Source organism: Desmodus rotundus, chromosome 4 (genome assembly GCF_022682495.2).
Source record: "Desmodus rotundus isolate HL8 chromosome 4, HLdesRot8A.1, whole genome shotgun sequence".
Classification (NCBI taxonomy): domain Eukaryota; kingdom Metazoa; phylum Chordata; class Mammalia; order Chiroptera; family Phyllostomidae; genus Desmodus; species Desmodus rotundus.
Window position 1 is genome coordinate 56,176,695 of NC_071390.1, and position 18,491 is coordinate 56,195,185.

The 18,491-nt window shown below is 47.1% G+C and overlaps 1 protein-coding gene across 2 annotated transcripts in view; it reads right to left on the reverse strand.

Moving 5' to 3' along the window:
• The window catches only part of DLG5 (discs large MAGUK scaffold protein 5), a 121,009-nt gene extending 102,848 nt beyond the window's left edge, over positions 1-18,161 (reverse strand). The window contains exon 1 of one of the 2 annotated variants that reach the window (XM_024561430.3): positions 17,615-18,161. In XM_024561430.3, coding sequence (XP_024417198.2) covers positions 17,615-17,918 — 304 coding nt within the window. In that variant the 5' untranslated portion in view covers positions 17,919-18,161. The remainder of the gene's footprint in view (positions 1-17,614) is intronic. The other variant, XM_045195951.3, reaches the window with a different exon arrangement.
• Positions 18,162-18,491: the final 330 nt, after the last annotated feature.

An 18,491-nucleotide genomic window follows, 5' to 3' on the forward strand; every position in this document is an offset into this window, starting at 1 on the left:
TAGAGCCCATTGTGAATTCTTACCAAACCTGCCGGAACCACGCCTGCTAGAAGAGCAAGGGAGGTGTTTGCCACAATAACTTGAGCTGAATGGAAACAACTGCTCATCAGTAAGAACCTTCAGCCCAGACTGGTACGGCTCAGTGGGTTAGGAGTCGTTGCACAAACCAAAAGGTTGCAGGTTCAATTCCTGGTCAGGACACATGCCTGGGTTTCAGGTGCCAGGTCCCCAGCTGGGGACATGGGAGGCAACTGATTGTTTCTCTACTCAATATTTCTCTCCCTCTCTTTCTCCCTCCCTTCCCCCTCTCTAAAAATAAATAAATAAAATATTTTAAAAAAACAAGTAAGAATCTTCACAGGGAGACCTCACTGCCTTGAGTTGTCACAGACTGCTGGAGCACAAATATCACATGCTGGCTTGCAAAATGCCATGGATCCCGCCTGCTCAGGTGGGCAGAGGCTCCTCCCCAGGAAGCCAACTGCTCAGGTAGGTGGCAACACAGTGGAGCTCTCCTGCCATTCCACTTTTATTTGCGATCACACGGTCCTACTACCCGATGACTATTACGCACAGCTCATACCACATGTGACTGCCATGTGATCTGACAGCACCTGAAGCAGTCTGTACCTGTTCAATGAGTCCCAGCAAGGTCAAATTGCTCTAGAGGTTGCTAAACACTTACTCTTAAATCTCTGTGCTAACTTCATCATGGTCCAGAAACCGAGAGCTAGACACCAACCTTGATCTGCAGACTGCACCCTGAGGGTGGGACAGTGTGGAAACCCACCAACCAGCCTCCCCCGGGAATCAGAGTTTCATGTGGTACTTAAACGGCCATGGGACTGGGGCTCTAATAACAATACCAGTAACACCTTATGCCTAGGTAGTGTTTACTGTCTGCCAGGCACTGCTCTAAACACTTTACAAATAGTAACTCCTTTAATCTTTACCATACAAGGTCCTGTTATTATCCTCATTTCACAGATAAAGAAACCGAGGTACAGAGAGGGAGAGTAACTTGCCCAGGGTCACAGTAAGAAGCAGATTCAGGATTGGAACTCAATACTTGGCTTAGATACAGACTCTTAATCACTCTACTAAGCTGACTTCCACATGACCTGGCCTCCTCCACCTGTTCCCTCATTTGTAAGGTGGAATAAGGACCCCCAAAGGGCTGCTGATGGGATCAAATGAGAAATTAAAAACAAATAAAGACAAAGCCTCCTATGCAATAAAAACACCATCTACACAACACGTAACTGTCTGCATGCATGTGACCATTTCTCTGTACCACCCGTCTACTTTCACACCAGCTGTGGGGCACAGGTGGTGCCATGCACCCCATCAGAGAGATAAGGATAAGGCTTAGAGAAACGATGTGAGGTGGCCATGGGGACTCATTCCCCATCAGCCACCTTATTCCTCAACCACCCCCTTCTCTTCCACAAAGAGAAGGCCAGCAGATGGGAACTAGTCTCGAGTTCCCCAGAGGACTCATGGACTGTGGTTTCTAAACAGCCCAGCTGTAATTCTCAGACTTGAAAGTTAGCAAAAAGATGTCTTTCCAATCCATCTACCATATTTTTCAGACTATACGACACACTCCCCCCACCCCCCCACCAGTTTGGGAGGAAAATGGGGGTGCATCTTATATTCTGAATGTAGCTTACCTGGCTCACTGGGGGGAGCGGGGGTCGGCAGCAGTGGAGCGGGGTTTTTTTTCCTATTTTCCTCCTCTAAAACCTAGGTGCGTCTTATGGTCCAGTGCATCTTATAGTCCAAAAAACATGGTAATAACTCACAGAAAGCCAATCAGACACCTCTAGGGATTCTGCAAAAGCCAGTCAGCCTATCTCCCTCATCCCACCCTCCTCTGGCTGCAGCACCCTCCCCACATCCCACAGACCACCCCTCTACTCCATGACAACTCTGCAGCTCCTCTCTCAGCCCCAGGCTCAAGCAGTGTCACAGAGACCCAATGGCAGGGAGAATGACTGGAAGTAGCAGCCAGGCCTGCCCTGTGTCTTCTAGGGGCTGGTTAGGCTGAACTCGTTTTCCCAGTGCTTGCTGAATGCTTGCCTCCAGCAGAAACCTGTACTTCCCACAAAGACCCACTCTTCAGAGAATGGATTCCCTTCCAAATCTCCTCCCGTGTCCTGCAAAGGCTATCACCAGGCCCGCTTCCCGCTTCCCCCTCTCCAGCACCCATCCAGCCTTCCAGTCATCTGCCTTCACCCAGCTCAGTGGACACTCTGCTCTGGGTGGCCTCACCTGCTCTGTGTGATCTGTACTGCTGCATACCTGCTCCTACAGGGATGGGCTTTCCAAAGAGACAATAAAGTCCAAGGGGGCAAGAACCATCTTCTTTTCGCCCTTTTGAGAATATTACAGACTTTTGCAACCAAAAACACTTGCCATTTACTATAAATCAAAAAATGGAAGGTAATGAATAAGAAGGTAATAAGTTAGGCTGATTACTTCTGACAATACAAGCAGAATTAGAGAGGCAGAATAGAGCAACCCAAAATGAAAAGCCTTGATGAACAACAGGATACATACTCCAGCTAAAAGAACAAATCAAAGTCAGGGTGTTTGGTATGGGTCTGTGGTATTGATCACGGGCGATGCTAATGTCTGTCTCATCTCCACATACTCAGCACTTAGCAGAGCCATGGACCGAGGCATATGCTGGGTACATGGTGGAGGGGGGGACAGACGAATGGACGCCCTAGAGACTGTGTGATCTCATGCAAGAAGACACTGTGACCAGCTCCACTGAATTTTCATGACAAGCCTTAATATGAGGGAGGCTGAGAGCAGAACAAGCTTACATGAGATTCCACAAAGCAAAACTCCACAGGAAGCAAGGACAGCTGATCACTGTTTCGTTCCCTCTCCCTCGGCTCATAAAATAGAGGAGAAAATATGACAGGACTTCTAATGGGAGTCTGTCATTTTCTATCAAAAATTAGGAGAATACACAGGCATATATGTTCTCTCACAGCCCCTAAATTCTAAGCTGCTTGAGGTTTAGCTACATATATATATATTTTATATTTTTTATATTTTAAATATATATTTTTAAGTATATTTTTATATATAAAATAGGAAAAAGACCCAGAACCAGCACATTTTGGTTTTGTTTACTTACTTTCTTTTCCCTGGATCCAGTTCCCACTGAGTTTGGCCATGGGGGTGGGCCCCAACTCAGTGTCCTGGGGCCTTTACCCTCTTATCTTTATTCAAGGCTTTTTCCTCTGAGGCAAGAGACTCAGTGGCGTCATTTTCCTGCTTGAACTCTGTCCTGTGACTAAGCAATAAGAAGCCACTGCAGTCAGCCCTGGAAGTTTTTTGCTGTGTCAAAAAAGAATGAGACAAGGAGGTACCTCCTGCCAACATCAGACCCATTATCTGACTCAGCCCTAAAATTCAGATGTCACAACCTATGTCTCCATCCCAACAGTCCCCCTGTGTGACAGGTTCTCAGAACACATCTGCTGGATGAACGAATGCTGTGACAAGAAAGGGAGGGGTGTCCAAGGCTCAGGACACCGACATCTCAATGGTGACCTTCACCGGCTGGCCCCGGGCACAGAACAAATGCAGTCTTGATAAAGAAACTGACAAGGACTCCAAAACCTGCCCAGTCTCTGAGCAGCTGGTGCCCCTAAGGAAATTGACGAACATCTCTTGGCCTAGTCTGCCCGTCTGTAGAATGTAGATACCAATTACTGACAAAAGATTTATTTGAATAGTCAGGAATGAGAAGCTGCAGCACACAGCTCCCCAAATCACAATGCCTTGTTACTTACTCACTCTCACTGGAAAGGCTGGTGCCTGCAAAAGCCAGGCCCAGATCAGCAAAAACCAGCCAAGGCTCTGGAGACTCCCTACCCAGACTGGGGTTGGCAAAGATGCCTTGGAAGGAACACCAGCATGCGAAGAAACCTGGACCCTGTGCTCCGCTCTGCCAGGGGCACGCTATGACATCCCAGTGGAGTCCCTTCGTGTCTCTGGACTGCTGTTTCTCATTTGTAAAATACGCAGTTTGGGCAAAATGGTCTCTAAGACCCCTTCCAGCTGTGATACATAAGTCTTAAGCTGCTTAAGAAACATAAACAGGAAATAAAAAAAAGTCTGACCAGATGAGAAGAAAAAGAGGTTACCCTGAGTAAGAAGAACAGAGGTTCTCCTGAGTATTGAAAAGAGCATTAAACTTTTTTTAAAGTATGACTTCTGACTTCAAAATATAAAAATCCAGTTTCTTCCCCTTTGTTTTGTTATCACATCCCACTCACTGCTGGTGGGACCGATTTTCATCACTTTTTCTGAGCAGATTCACAATGGTCAAGTGAGGTACCAGAGTTGTTTGGGGGTCCCAGGCCACCTTCAGGAGTCAGATACCATTCAGGCAACTAACTTAAAGTTGACTCGGTAAGAGGCCTGAGAGCCGCCTGAGAGACAGGCCACAGCTGGGAAAACACTGTGGGCACAGAAAACACACCCTGGCTTGAACGGGCAACAAGGCAGCAGCAGGGAGTCACAGGCGATTATCTCTGATGGTGCAGCTTCCCACACAGGCAGCTCCACCTGCCCCACCTGAAGGATGCATGTGGGCAGGGGCTTATTTATGCATCAATGGCTAACAGTTCTCTTATGCAATATAGGTGTAGGGCCAGCTAGTGACCACACATATTTTTTAAAAACAATAATTTTTCAAAAAAGGCAACCACTTCCCACTATAAGGGACCATTTGATGGGGTTTCACTCTGCTCCTTCCTATATCACAGTCTGGGGAAGAAGAAAGTAGGTATTTTTTTTATTAGTCACATGTGGTGTTTTGTCATTTTTGAAAGCATGGTTCATTCGGAAAGGAAATCTACAAAGGTAGACAGAGGAAGCAGATGGAGACAAGAGTATCTGATGGAAACACAGCTGCCACCAATTGCAGTCTCTGTGTCCACCTGAGACTCTCCAACCCAGCTCAGGCAAAAGCAGGTGAGGCTGGGAGGTTGAAGAGCAGGGGGAGTGTGGGGGCTCTTGTCTCTCTCAGCATGGGGGAGCATATTAAAAGCTTCCAAGCCAGTGGTTTTAAAACTATGTTCTGTGGAGCCCTGAAGAACCCTGGGGAACCCTGTGGAAGAACCTCAGGGAGGCCACAAAGAAAGTGGGCACGCTCCTGGCCTCCACACCTGATCACTACAGCACCTCTTTGCCTACTGTACACATCTGGCTCTCCTATTGGAGTCCAGTTAAGGAAAAGGGTCCAATCATAAAGGATATTTACACTTCCCATGTTATTTAATTGTTCACAACAGCCCTGTGAGAAAATTGAGGCTGAAGAGGCTTCCGGTCAGACTTCACAGCCCACTCTCTGAGAACCACCCTGTGCTCACCCCACGTCTATGTGGACTCTAGGGAAGGAACATCACCACCTAGGACAGTCCACTCCGCAGTTGGACGGCACTGACCATTACAACAAGTTCTTCCTTAAACAAAGGGCCCAGGGAAAGGGAGTATTAGGGTTTACAAAAGAGGCTCAGAGGGCAACACCGACTAAACGCCACATGTGGACCTTATTAAAATCCTGATGTGAACAAACCATCTATAAAAAGATATTTTTTTCTTCCTTTTTCTTTTTGTTTTCTTTTTCATCTTGGTATTGACATCTACCAAGTGCATTTTTTATTCAGCTTGAGATCATCCTGGTTTTTGATATGGAGAGGGAATGATTTTTTTTCCAACTATGCTGGCATTCTGGTACAGTTAACAACAGCGCTGGCATGAACCAGGCCCAGAACGCCAACCAGCGACTGGCTGCTGTTCTCCCAGCAGTGGACACTTGCCTGGGTACAGGGCAACCCAGGCAGTTGTCTACAGCTGGGGAGAGTGAATGATTTTTGTTTGAAACCTAGGCTGTTTTATATTATTTTATGATAAAAAGACATTTCTGAGACAAGGGAAACTGAGTATCAACTGCCTATCAGAGGACATTAAGTAACTATTAATATTGTTTTTGGTAAAATTGGTCTTCTGGCAATGTTTTTTTTTTAAAAAGCCCTAATGTCTTAGAGACACTTCCTTAAGTATTTTTGAGAGACATGATATGCTGTCTGCGATTTGTTTTAAAATACTACAGAAAACAAAAGTTGCTGGGAAAGCTGGGTATTTGTTATGTCCTCCATCTCTGCATATGTTTGAAAATTTTTTTTAATTGTTGTTCAATTAGTTGTCCCCACTTCCCCCCCATTACTCTCCCCTGCCCTAACCATCCCCCACCTCCCACATTTAATCCTCCCTGACCCTTGACTTTGTCCATGGGTCCTGCCTGGCTGGTGTGGCTCAGTGGACTGAGTGCCGGCCTATGACTGAAGTGTTTGAAAATTTTATACTACAAAGTTTAAAAGGAAATAAGGGAGGAAGAAAAAAAGGCCTTTGCTTAAGTTCAGCTCAATTCTACCTTCCAGTATCCTCCACCAATCAACCCCACTTCAGCTTTCTGGGGTCAAAGTCCACTCCTAGAGAAGACCGTAAGAGGTTTAACCATCTCAAAGATCGCCATCACAAAACCAGACTTCATTCCTGACAAGCCACACTGGGGAAACGGAGGCCCAGAGAGGCCACACACCTTATGTAAGACCACAACCAAAAATCTGCTGACCCAGAACCACATGTGCTCACTTAAGCTTAATTTAAAATGGCAAAGTTTAAGGTTTTGGTTCCCCTAGTGAGACAGCTGAGGGAAAATATGAAAAACAATGGCATATATTAATGTTCTAGATCCATGCACTAATGTTGGAAGTTTCCCAAAAGTGCATTTCTCAGAACACTGATGTCGCAAAATGCCCAATGAAAAGGATTTTGTGATCAGATCAGTTTGGGAAACACTGCATAGTGAGCGCACCCCAGTGGAGTCCCAAAGCCTCTGGCTTACTGGTGTCCTCAGAGGCTCTCAGCAGGGGAGCCCCTGCCACCGCTCAGACCAGCACTGGTGAAATGCATTTGACCACAGACCCCTTGAATAGAGCAACCCCACTGACATCCCACCAAACTAGTATTTAGATGTTTCCTTGGGAAATGCTGATCTAAGCCTTTTGAAAGAAAATCTTGCCCTGGCCAGTGTGGCTCAGTTGGTTGGAGTGTTGTCCTATAACCAAAAGGTTGTAGGTTTGATTCCTGGTCAGGGCACATGCCTAGGTTATGGGTTCCATCTCTGGTAGGGGAGCGTGCAGAAGGCAATGAACTGATGCTTCTGCTTCCCTCTCTCTCTCTCTCTCTCTCAAAAAGCAATGAAAATATATCCTCAGGTGAGGATTAAAAAATAAATACATTTTTAAAATACTATGCTTTAAGAAGAAAGAAAGAAAGAAGGAAAGAAAGAAAAAATGTTGACAGCCAATTACCCTAGATTCCAGACTAAGAAACCAAACCACCCTGAATGGGATAAAGAAGGAAGTGTCTACAAAGCAGAAATAACTAACATACTTCAAGGCCTTTGGGGACAGAGATTTTAGTACTGGAAACCCAGAGGAAATGTGTGAACATCCCTTGGCTGCCAGATATGAATACTGCTGGGATTCAATGGTTAGTAACTTGTGGCCTCAAAAGAGTGATAGACGACTACTGAAACTTAATCTGTCTTTAAAGCCCAAAGGAACTGTCCCCAGACTTTCCAAAATAGGTCTGGAAAAAAATACACAATTTTTAGAAGAAAAAGGGGAAAAAAATGTCAGAACTAGACTCCAGCCAGCCAGACCATGGCCCCCAAGTCAAGTGTTGTGGACGGTATGGATTTCCAACTCAAAACAAACAGTATGGCAGTCTCTCCAAAAATTGCGCACCGAATTGCCTCATGAGCTGTAATTCCCCCCTGGATACATATCCGAAAGAACTGAAAGCAGGGTCTTGAAGAAGTATTTGTACGCCCATGTTCATAGCAGCATTCTCACAACAGCCGACAGGAAAAAGCAACCCAAGTGTCCACTGACAGATGAATGGATAAACAAAATGTGGTTACACATGCAATGGAATACTATTCAGCCTTAAAAAGGAGGGAAATCCTGCCACATGCTACCACATGGATGAACCTTGAGGACACTGTGGTAAGAGAAATATGCCAGTTACAAAAAGCCAGACACTGTATGATTCCACTTCTATGATGTATCTAGAGCAGTCAAACTCATAGAGACAGAAAGGAGAAGAGTGGTTGCCAGGGGAAGGGGGAAGGAGGAGTTGTTCTCTAATGGATACAGTTTCAGTTTTGTGAGACAAAGGAGTCCTGGAGACCAGGGGCACAGCAATGTGAGCTTACTTAGTACTATTGAACTGTACACTTAAAAATGGTTAAGGAGAGAAATTTTATGTCCTGTGTTTGTTACCACAACTAAAAATAAAGAAAATAAAATAGAGGAAGGAAATTCTGACATACAACATGGATGAACCTTGAAGATATTATGCTAAATAAAATAAGCCAGGCACCAGATGACAAATACTGTATGATTCCACTCACATGAGATAGCTGGAGCAGTCAAATTCAGAGGCAGAAAGAAGAATGATGGTTGCCAAGGGCCAGGAGGAGAGGAGAATAGAGAGTTACTGTTTAATAGGTAGAGAGTTACTGTTTATCTGTTAGAGAGTTTCAGTTTTGCAAGATGAAAAGGTTCTAGTGATGGATGGCAGTGAGAGTTACAACAATGTGAATGTACTTACCACTGAACTGAACACTTAAAAATGATCAAAAGAGAAAATTTCATGTTAATGTATCTTTTGCCACGATTTTATAAAATAGGAAAGAATGGTTCAAATAGTAAATGCTATGCTATGTATATTTTACCACGATTTTTTTTTAAAAGCAAATAGACTACGACACTTTATGTGAAATAAATGTCAAGATCAACAGTCACCCCCAATTATCCACTAATGGTTTATATCTAGACAGCTAACATGAAACATTCCAAACATCCCCGTTCAGTTTAAAAGGTTTCTGTAGCACTTTCATGGAACCCGGTCTTAAAAAGATCACCAGGGACACACAACTTATAGATAAGCAATCTGCCCCAGGTAAAAGATAAAAAAAGATGCAGTATACCCCCAACTCAATCCTACTGAAAATTCTTTCCTGCTGAACAAGCTCAGCATCCCTCCTGCACAGACTGATAGGCAGCCCAGCCCTCCTACTCTACATCCACTGTGCCTATGGCTCAGATCTCCCCAAGGTTCCAGGACACTACTGAAGAGCACCCTCGCATGGGCCTGCATAATGTGTAAGTGGTTGGAATGAGATGGAACAACAACAACAAAAAACCCTAAGACAAAATATTTCTCCTCCACTGCTTACTTGTTCAGGAAATAGAAAGCCAGAGTATCAAAAATCACTCAACACTAACACTAAATGAGAAAACAGTAATCATGGTACACAGCAAAAAAAAGCTTCAAAAATCTAGTGCAACCCTATCACCAAGCCTCCTTGGCCCTAACGCCACCTTAGAAGCGCTGAGGATCCCACAGGACTGAGCACATTATCAGTCAATACTAAACTTCTGCTAGTTTTACTGTTGCACTGGAAAACAAACAAATAAGCCCCAGGTAGTGAAGAAGCTCATCCAAAGTCAAGATGTTGCAGTCAGGAGCAGATACCCATCCAAGACTTTGTCAAGGACACCAAGCTGACATTCAAATTCTCAGCGCAGAAAAGGAAGAGCTCTCCATCCTACAAAAGGCAATGTGGGTGTTCCGTATGGCTCCTGGCAGCCAGCCCCACAATGCCAGTACCTAATGGGTGACCTTGGGAACTTCAGACACCAATGTCATACCACCTGCTTCCATCACAGACATACTGTGGGTGGTGACATCTGTGTCTGCATCTGGGACTCACTCTAGCCTTCCCGCACTCCCACAACCTTCTGTCACTGTGAAGTCACCACTTAAGAAACCTGCATGTGGTGGTGGAGGGAGGTAGGACTGGGAAAGGGGGGTAAATGGTGATAGAAGGAGACTTGACTTGGGATGGTGAACACACAATATACAGATGATGTGTTATAGAACTGTACCCCTGAAACCTATATAATTTTATTAATCAATGTCACCCCAATAAATTCAGTTTTAAAAAAAGAAGAAAAAAGAAATCTGCATGTATTTCTGAGGAGGACTCAGACTTACACCGGCTCACACCACTTGTACCACACACAGCTGATTAGTCATCCACTCTCGAGAAATTTCCTGAACACCCATCTTGGGCCAGGCTGTATTCTAGGCATTAGAAATATAACAGCAAACTCAGTTCATGGGGATTACATTCTACTCTTGGTGATCCACAGCCACACAAAAGGCAACCCTGACATCTGTCTGACATAGTTTACCCGGAGTTCTCACATAAGCCTCTGAAATATCAGGAGAATCCCAGTCTGGTTCCAGGCTGTACTACTCACCATACTAACAAATGCTCCTCCTTTTTTCTTCCCACTGATTGTGAAATAGCATAGTAATGCAGTTATTGCAGAATAGGAGATAAACTCTGAAAGGTTAAATGCTTTGCTCAAAGTCTAAAACCTAGTGAAGTCTTCCCACGTCTCTCCACCACCCCACTCTAGCAATGACCTCACCTGCTAATTGCACCATCACACAAAGATGAGACCACATACCATGAAAATTCACCAGCTGTTTTACTGGTACAACATCCTTCCCACTCTTCGTCCTTTGGAGAACTGCTTCTCCTCACTCTAAAGAACCATATGATACTAGTATGGGACGCCAATCATAGCATCCCATCACCCAAACCTACTGGTTGGGTCCACTGCTGGGCCAATAATCTCAGTCCTCTATCCCTGACCACAATGATTGAGCCTCATATGGACACATGAGCCTAGTCAGGCCAATCAAAATCCTTCCACGAGATTTCTCTGTCTGGGCTAACTGGATAGAGCTCCCTTTATTCCCTGGTCAGGGACCGTGAAGATGGAAGCCCAGAGGCTGGATGTTCCAGGCCCACAGGAAAAGAGTGCCACATTCGGGATCAACCATCCAAAGGTCAGTTTGTCCAATCCATCCCAAGGTTTTGGAATATCATATAATAAATTTCTCTTTTCTGGACTTCTGACCAAGATGGAGGCGTAGGTAGATACACTTTGCCTCCTCACACAACCAAAAGGACAACAACAAATTTAAAAATAAAAAATAACCAGATCTGCCAGAAAATCGAACGGTATGAATGTCTGACAACCAAGGAGTTAAAGAAGGAACAGTCATCCAGACTGGTAGGAGGGGCAAAGATGGCAGCTGGAACAGAGAAGACTTGCAGCAAGGCAGTGGCTGGAGGGCGAGGGCAGGCAAGACAGTGGCTGGCAGTACAGGCGGTCCCACATTTGTGTGTGGATAAACCAGGAGGAACAACTGCAGACCGAGACAGAGTACGCAACCCAGGGTTCCAGCATGGGGAAATGAACCCTCAAAACATCTGACTAAGAAAACTTGTGGGGGTTGAGGCAGCAGGAGAAACTCCCAGCCTCACAGGAGAGTTCGTTGGAAAGACCCAAAGGATCCTAGAACGTATACAAAACCACCCACCCAGAAGTCAGAACCACAAGGGCCCAATTTGCTTGTGGGTGACGGAGGAAGTGACTGAAAGTGGAAGAGAGCCGAGCAGCCAGCACTGTTCCCTCTCAGACCCCTCCCCCACATTCAGCATCACAACTGCAGCCAAATGGGTTACCCCACAATGGTGAACACCTAAGCCTCCACCCCTTACTATGTAACAGGCGCGCGGGGCCAATATAATATGGCCCAAATAAAAGAACAGATCAAAACTCCAGAAAAACTACAACTAAGCAATGAAAAGATAACCAACCTATTAGAGGCAGAGTTCAAAACACTGGTAATCAGGATGCTCATAGAGTTGGTTAAGTATGGTCACAAAATAGGGGGAGAAGTGAAGTCTATGCAAAGTGAAATAAAGGAAAATATTCAGGGAACCAACAGTGAAGGGAAGGAAACCTGGACTCAAATGAATGGTTTAGAGCAGAAGGAAGAAATAAACATTCGACCAGAACAGAATGAAGAAACAAGAATTTAAAAAAATGAGGAGAGGCTTAGGAACCTCCAGGACATCTTTAAACGTTCCAACAACTGAGTCATAGGGGTGCCAGAAGGAGAAGAGAAAGAGCAAGAAATTGAAAACTTATTTGAAAACATAATGAAGGAGAACGGAGAACTTCCCCAATCTGGCGAAGGAAATAGACTTCCAGGAAGTCCAAACAGCTCAGAGAATCCCAAAAAGTTGGACCCAAGGAAGCACACACCCATAATTACATCACCCAATATTAAAGATAAGGAAAGACTCTTAAAAGCAGCAAGAGAAAAGGAGATAGTTACCTACAAAGGAGTTCCCATAAGACCATCAGCTGATTCCTCAAAAGAAACCTTGCAGGCAAGAAGGGGCTGGCAAGAAGTATTCCAAGTCATGAAAGGCAAGGATCTACAACCAAGATTACTGTATCCAGCAAAGCTATCATTTAGAATGGAAGGGCAGATAAAGTGCTTCCCAGATAAGGTCAAGTTCAAGGAGTTCATCATCCCCAAGCCCTTACTGTATGAAACATTAAAGGGACTTATCTAAGAAAAAGAAGATCAAAAATATGAACAGTAAAATGACAACAAACTCACAACTATCAACAACCAAACCTAAAAAAAACAAAAATGAACTCAGCAAACAACTAGAACAGCAACAGACCCACAGAAATAGAGATCACATGGAGAGTTATCAGTGGGGAGGTAGAGGTGGGAAAATGGGGGAAAAGGTAGAGGGAATAAGAAGCATAAATGGTAGGTAGAAAGTAGACAGGGGGAGGTTAAGAATAGTATAGGAAATGGAGAAGCCAAAGAACTTCTAAGTACGACCCATGGACATGAACTAAGATGGGGGAATGCTGGAAGGAGGGGTGGTGTTGGGAGGAGGGGAATAAAGAGGGGAAACAATGGGACAACTGTAATAGCATAATCAATAAAATATATGAATAAACAAATAAATAAATTCTGACTAATATGGTTTAGGCTACATTTCTGTCACTTGCAATAATCTGCCTTTCTCTTAGAAAACTCTTAATTATTATGTCCAAGTTCCTCCACCCCTTCCTCTCAAATAACACAATTAAAAGAAAAACTACAATGACTGAAATTTTTACTTAGGTCACTGTCCCTGCTGACCCTCCAGGACAAAGTGGGCAGATGAAGAAAAGAAGGCTGGTACCTAAGAGAGTAGGGAGAGAACAAAAGGCCCAGGTAACCTCTGATGAATAATAAATAATCCACACCTGACAATCAGCAGCCAACTGCACTCATCCTACTGGAGAAACCTGGCAGGGTTATTCCTTTTTAAAACATTCCTCCAGCTTTAACTTCTGACAAGTGTACAATGCCTAAATTCCAAGAGATATCCAAACCCCTCACTCAGCTAGCCATTGCAGCCCTCCAGATTACCTTTGCACCCCCATCCACCCAGAGCCAATGCCAAGCCCCTGCTCTACTCGGGCTGGCTAATTCTGCAACCTGAAAACATACTACTCCTCTCATGGCTAGGCCTTCTGCCCAGAATGTCCTCCTCCTTTCCCTATGCATTTTCAAAGTGCCCCTTCAACACCCATCTCAATGTCCCGTCCCTCCACAAAGTCTCCCTCAGCTTCTCCAGCAGATGCTGCTGTCTCCATTGTCTTAACTCTGGTGAAGCCGAGTCAGCCAGCTCACTAGGAAACTAAAGATGAGGCACAGAGGGAAGGAGAAGAAAACATTCAGCTCTGAGCTCATTAGAGCGGCCAGTGGGCAATTACCAGGTTCTGCCACTTCTGCCCTACAAGAAAGGTTTGACATAAAATGGTTTGGGGAGCCCTCCACATTTAGATGGTAATTAGAGCCCCTAGGGGTGGGTGAGAGTATTTGGGAAAAGCCTGTAGTATACAGAGCTTTAAAAGGAGGAAAAAGCCTGCTTGTAGTGTATCACTCAATTGATCTGTCTCCTAATGTCACTCTCCTAAGTGTCCCATTCCCCCCACTAGGCAGCGAGCTACAGGCTGGAATTACATCCTATGCACCCCTGTCTCTGTCTGCACCCTGGACTGAGGCCCCACCTGGACTGAGCACAGAACCAGGCACTTCAGTCCTCCCTCGTCACATTCTGCCCTCCCAAAGGCTGAGGCAGGCAGTGTGGCACCCTTAGCCCCATCTCACAGATGAAGACACTGAGGCTCACAGCCAGGAAGGGGCTCTCAGGTACAGGTAGTGGAGGTTCTTCAAGTGAAAAAACCCAGATGTTAGTAACTGAATCAAAGAGAAAAAACAAAGGACTGTGTGGGTTCCGAGTGAACAAACAAGATCCTGGTACAACTGTGGAAAAAACCCTAGAGACCTGAGCCTTTCAGAGTAAAACAACAGTTCTCTCCTATCTCTACCCACAGCGGGGGTGGGGGTGGAGGGGCAGAGAGAATCACTTCCTCCTTACAGATCCATGTATAGGGACCAGGAAAGTCTATATAATTCCACAATGCAGGAAATGGCCTGAAATTATAGTGGGAGGGCTGGGAGGGCCTAATCAGGTGGTAGGAAAAAGTGTGCCCCACACAGAACAGGAGCACTGTGTTTCACCTTGACTCTAGCTCCTCTGTGCCCTGCAACTTCTGGCCTGTCTTCACACCTCACAGGTAAGGTCACAAAACCCAGCACAATGCATCACTCATCTCACTGGGGTTGCCATGGAATTGAGACAGTAAAGCATCTGGTAAGATACAATATGCTGAACGACAATGTACTGTCAATCCTGACACGGGAGTCCCCCTGCCCCCCCAAATAAAACAACACTATTTTCTTAGGCACCTTCATACTCCAAGCCTAAACTTGGTGGGTTATAAATGTCCAGGGTTCTAACTAAGCATGAGCAGAACGGATGGGCTTGGTGGGTTCACCTGTCCAGTACCACCTAAGCCAGCTTCCTCCCAGTTCCAGGCCCCATGTGAGGGGCTGCCAAACATCATTTACCTGCAGCACAGCAAACTCCCACCACATACAAGTGCCAGGGAGGGGATGAGCATTCTGACCCACACAGGGTGTGGAATTCACCAAGGAAGCCCATAACTGGGTGATGGCAGCACCTCCGATGTAGAGATTGTGATAAAGAGGCCTCCCCTTGATGCTTTGGATCCTTAGAAAGCCAACTGGTTCCTCTCTCAGGACCCCACAAGGCCCTTGCACTAAGGCCAACTTATGGACAGAGCTGTGGACCTACATGCAATGTGGAAACTGCTGGGAGAGCAAGGAGGCAGGACACAGTGCTGGCTTTCCCTAATCCACTCCTCGGGAGTGGGACAGGTGCATCCATCCCTTTTATGCACTGAGCTTTCTCCCACAGGAAGGGCTCTCTGGCTAAAAGAAAAAAAAGTTGGAAAACCACCACACAGCAAGTCACCCATTACAAAGATCTCAACACTCTGTTGTTTACTTGCACATCACGTTACTTCTCGCCCGGAAGCTCTAGATGGCATCTTGCCACAACAAATGCTACTCTATATTTTTTTTCTAAAGTATTAACTAAACTCAACTTCCCCTTGAAAATTATTTTTCTGATGATGTCATAACCCTCTGCAAGGCTACAGAACTCTGCATTGTAGTAAAATAAGGGTCTGAAAACGCTACCCTTGGGAATAAAATCCAAACTCTATTCCATTCCTTCCTCAGAGGTCAGGACCAGCTCCTAGAACTTTGGTCCTACAAGGCCCCATCTTCTCCACCAGGCAAGGAAAGTGGGAGGACCTAATTAATGACAATTCACCCATCTAGTCCAGAGAATGAAGCTAGTGCTAACTCAAACACATCCCAACAGGACTTGAGTCTGCATTCTAACTTCTATGCTTCTTTGATAAAGCTCCTCTTTCAAAGACAGATAAATGGACAGGCAGACTTCTGGCCTGTCTTCACACCTCACAGATAATGTCACAAAATCCAGCACAATGCAGGGAAGACATCACTCATCTCACTGGGGTTGCCACAGAATTAAGTGAGAGAGTAAAGCATGTGGTAAGATACAATATGCTGAAAGATAAAAAGCAATTAAAAAGAAAAAAAAATTAACCCCAATGACATTTCCCTCTGTCCTTATCCATCTTTGTACCTTCAAAAGCATCATCCCAAGAGAGGACTTGATCTGCCCAGAAACTCAGATATGATCATAATGGGGGGGGGGGGGCAGAACACAGGCATGAAGATGTGTAAATGCTGGAGAGTCACAAATCCAAAGAGAAGACAAAAAGGGCCATCAAATAAAATGACGTGCTGAGTGGCCAGCAGTTTAGTCTCTCTACGTGTCAGTTTCCTCCACTATAAAAAGTGAGGTGGAGAGAGCCAACATACATCGAACCTGTTACCAAGAGCACCTTATAAAATCATCCACTTAATAGTGAGGCTTTTAACAGCCATACAAACGGGTCTCATCAGCCTTTGGCCTACAAGTTGCTAAAGACAACTTGTCAGCCCTCTAGGTTCACTCTTAAAAATAAAGACAAGACACAGAAACAGTGGCACTTGCCGCTTCCTGGCTCTGAACGTGTTAAATAAAACAGTAGGTCATAATTGAAAACTGGTGTTCAATACTTTGAGCATTTTAACCACTTCAAGGCAGAGTTTTCTCTCTGACAAGGTAAGAATAATAGCTCACAGAGTAGTAACAATTAAATGTGATAAACCAGAGTGCCTGCCACAACAGCAGGCGCCTAATAAATGCTCATTCTCTTCCTTCCTCAGTACTACACCTTCCTGGAGCTTCCTTGCCTGAAAGACTGGCCTTCCACACTCCCCAACCAGGCCAGTCCAAGCCTACCACTCGTCACAAACTCCCAGCATAACCTCCACACACAAAAACTCACAAATCCGTCACCACCCCCCACCCCCACCCCCACCCCCACCCCAGGGAACCGGCCACCGTTCTTCCCTCCTCACACAGCTCCGCACAGTCAGGGAGGGAGCTGAGCTCCAGCAGCCACTACTAGGATTTTCCCATGGTGCAACGCAACTTCCCCAACTTTTCCGGGCCCACAGTTTCCAAAGAAACCTAGCAGGCATTGTGCTTAATCAACCACAAGTCTGGACTAGCGAACAGACTGAGCTCTAGGCAGAGGGAGCGGGGAGAGCCAGAAAGTGAAAAGGCACCCGTGGTCCTGAAACCAGGTAGCAAGGGCCAAAATTCAGGTCCTGGGCCAGGTTCCATGCTTCTAGACCGTACCACTGATTAAAGGCTAACAGAGGCTCTCAAAGAGCTGGTAGGTGGTGAAGAGCCTTAGAAATGCGGCTGACAGACATCCTTCAGTGGTCCCCGGAGGCTGAACCTGGCTGGACCTGGCACCAGAGAGTCGAGGCCTGCAGTGCCGGGTATTGTTCACAGCGGCGGCGAGGCTGGCGGGGGAGGTGTGAAATAAAGGTCCGCACGTCGCCCCTTCCCCAAGCGAGCTAAAGGAGGAAAGGTCGTGCCAGTGATCTGCAGCAGGGAGAGGAGTGGCCCTCCCGAGTTCCCCCTCCGCGAGCCGGAGAGAGAAGTCGTGGGAGGCAGGTCCGAGAGGCTGGGCGGGGGTCCGACACTCACCGGCGCCCTCGGCGGGCTGCGGCGGGCCGACGACGCCGTTCAGGTAGAGAATAGGCAGCAGGTGAGGCTGCGTCTTCTCCAGCGCCGCGCGCAGGTCTTGGAAGTGGTCCCGCTCCTTGGTCAGAAGCAGCTTGAGCAGCAGCTCCGCCTTGGTGCCTCCCGCCTCCTCGTCCAGCTGCCGCCGCTCTCCGGGGCTCAGCGCTCCCGCGGCCTCCAGAAGTCCGAGCACGGCCTCCACCTCCGTCATGGCCTGGGCCAGGCTCTGCTGACACTGGGCGAGCAGCTCCCGGCGCTGGGGCTCCATGGTGGCGGGCCGCCCCGCCCCGCCGGACGGCTCCCGGGCTCCCGAGGGGCCCCGCGGCGCCTCCGGGCGGCGAGCGCCTGGCTGCAGCCCTAGCGCGCCGGGAGGAGCCGTGAGGCGGCGGGGGCCATGAGCCGGGGAGGGGTCTGGGTGGGCTGGGGGCCCGGGCCCGCGGACAGCGCTCAGCTGCGGCCGCCTCCCGGGCTCAGGAGCGCAGCCATGTTGGCTGCGGCGGCGGCGGGACTGGAGGAGGAGGAGGAGGAGGAGGAGACGGAGGAGGAGGCGGAGGTGGGGACGGCAGCCGGGGCGCGCCCCGAGGCCGGGCTCCAGCCCGGCATGCTCCCCCTCCCCCTCCGCGCGCGCCACCGGTCGCTTCCTCCCGGCCGCGCGAGAAACTCGCCCCGATACCCTGGCCCCCGCGCCGCTCCCTAAACCAGATCCCAACTCCAAGTGGAAAGTGGCCCGGGCAGGATTCGCCAGGCCCCCGACGGCTCAGCTCGGCCCGGCCAGTGCGCCTCGGACCGGCTCACAAGGACCCCACAGCCGCCGCCCACTCCGCCACGGCCCGAGCGCAGC